Genomic DNA, 1,352 nt, shown 5'->3' on the forward strand with positions numbered 1-1,352 from the left:
ACTGGGTGCTCACAGTCAAAACCACCCCTCCCTCCTAGGAGCCTGGTATATCATCCCCATCCTGATGGTCTACATCATCATCCAGTACTTCATCTTCCTCAAGTAAGAGCCTCCCCTGCTGGGTACCCGCTTCTCTCCCCCTCCCCCAGCCCCAGGGAACCCCCAGCCCCAGTCCTCTGGTGGGGGTGGCGTGGCCTCTGCGAGGCGCCCACCCTGATTGCCCCTCCCTGCCACCAGCCTGGTGATCGCTGTCCTGGTGGATAACTTCCAGATGGCTCTGATCAAGGGCCTGGAGAAGACAAAGCTGGAGGTTCGGAGTGGCGGGGCACGTGGTCTCACCCTGAGGGGAGACGGGGAGAGGGACAGGCGGGCGTAGGGGCTCAGCAGGACCAAATCCTCCTCTTTCCAGAGGGATGCCCGGGACCATGAGAAGCTTCTGGAGGAATCGGGGACGGACCTAGGTAAAGAAGGTACTGGCTGCCCTGACCCCTGGCCGATCTACAGACCTGAGTGGGCAGCTCCCTCCCTCCCTCCCTCCCTCCCCCCCTCTCCCCTCATTCCACACTCAGGAAGAATCCCAGCCTCAGTGGGGCGCTCAGGAGACTGGGGTGAGCTCCCAGGGGTTAGGGTTTGGACCTTTGGTCCAAAGGTCTCTGAGGCAATCCTGGAAAAGGTCAAGTAAACTGAAGACCCAGTCTTAAAAGACCTGTTTGCAAAACAGCTAATGAACGGTGTCTGTCCACGGTTCTGCACAGTGGGTCTCAGCTGAGGGGGCTCCCCCGTCCCTGGTGGGTGTGTGCATCTGTGTGTTCTACACACAGGTCCTGGCCTTATCAGACATGGATGACTATGCACCTGTGAAAACAGTACTTCCTGGGACAAGGGGATGACAAGGGCCTCCGGTCCTTTAGACTCTCAGCTCTGGAATTCTACCCATGGTTCCCAGTGGTCCTCTAGGGTCCCCTGGCCCCTTGCTGGGGCTCCCCGCCAGGGGCTCCCCATCCCAAATGGCGTGAACAGCAGAGGCTCGGGTTCCTCAGCAAGTGGAAGATTCATGGGCCTTCAGGAATGGCGGGACCCAGGACTCACCTGATGATCAGCCCCCTCCCTCCACCTCTCCTCTGTGATGTGCATGGTTGTGTCCCCTGGGCTTCTCGTCCTTTGTGATGGCAGAATGGCCGCTTGCAACGCTCCTCACCATTGACCCTCTCCCTCGGAGTCCTTGCACGGCGCAGATCGTTAAGCGCTCAATGTCTAAACCAAAGGTTGGCCGTGTGAATGGACCCAGAGGGGCTCAGAAGGAAAGGCCTGGCTAGAGACTTGCATAAGATCACAGCCTAGGGTCACACCGC

The 1,352-nt window shown here is 59.2% G+C and overlaps 1 protein-coding gene across 1 annotated transcript in view; it reads left to right on the forward strand.

The window, feature by feature from the left end:
• The window catches only part of CATSPER1 (cation channel sperm associated 1), a 15,716-nt gene that overhangs the window by 7,391 nt on the left and 6,973 nt on the right, over positions 1-1,352 (forward strand). Inside the window, exons 6-8 of the mRNA XM_013007454.1 lie at positions 39-102; positions 238-310; positions 410-510. Of these exons, the coding sequence (XP_012862908.1) occupies positions 39-102; positions 238-310; positions 410-510 (238 nt within the window). The remainder of the gene's footprint in view (positions 1-38; positions 103-237; positions 311-409; positions 511-1,352) is intronic.

This window comes from Echinops telfairi, unplaced genomic scaffold (genome assembly GCF_000313985.2).
Source record: "Echinops telfairi isolate 266 unplaced genomic scaffold, ASM31398v2 ScPeMD7_7417;HRSCAF=8455, whole genome shotgun sequence".
NCBI classification, from domain to species: domain Eukaryota; kingdom Metazoa; phylum Chordata; class Mammalia; order Afrosoricida; family Tenrecidae; genus Echinops; species Echinops telfairi.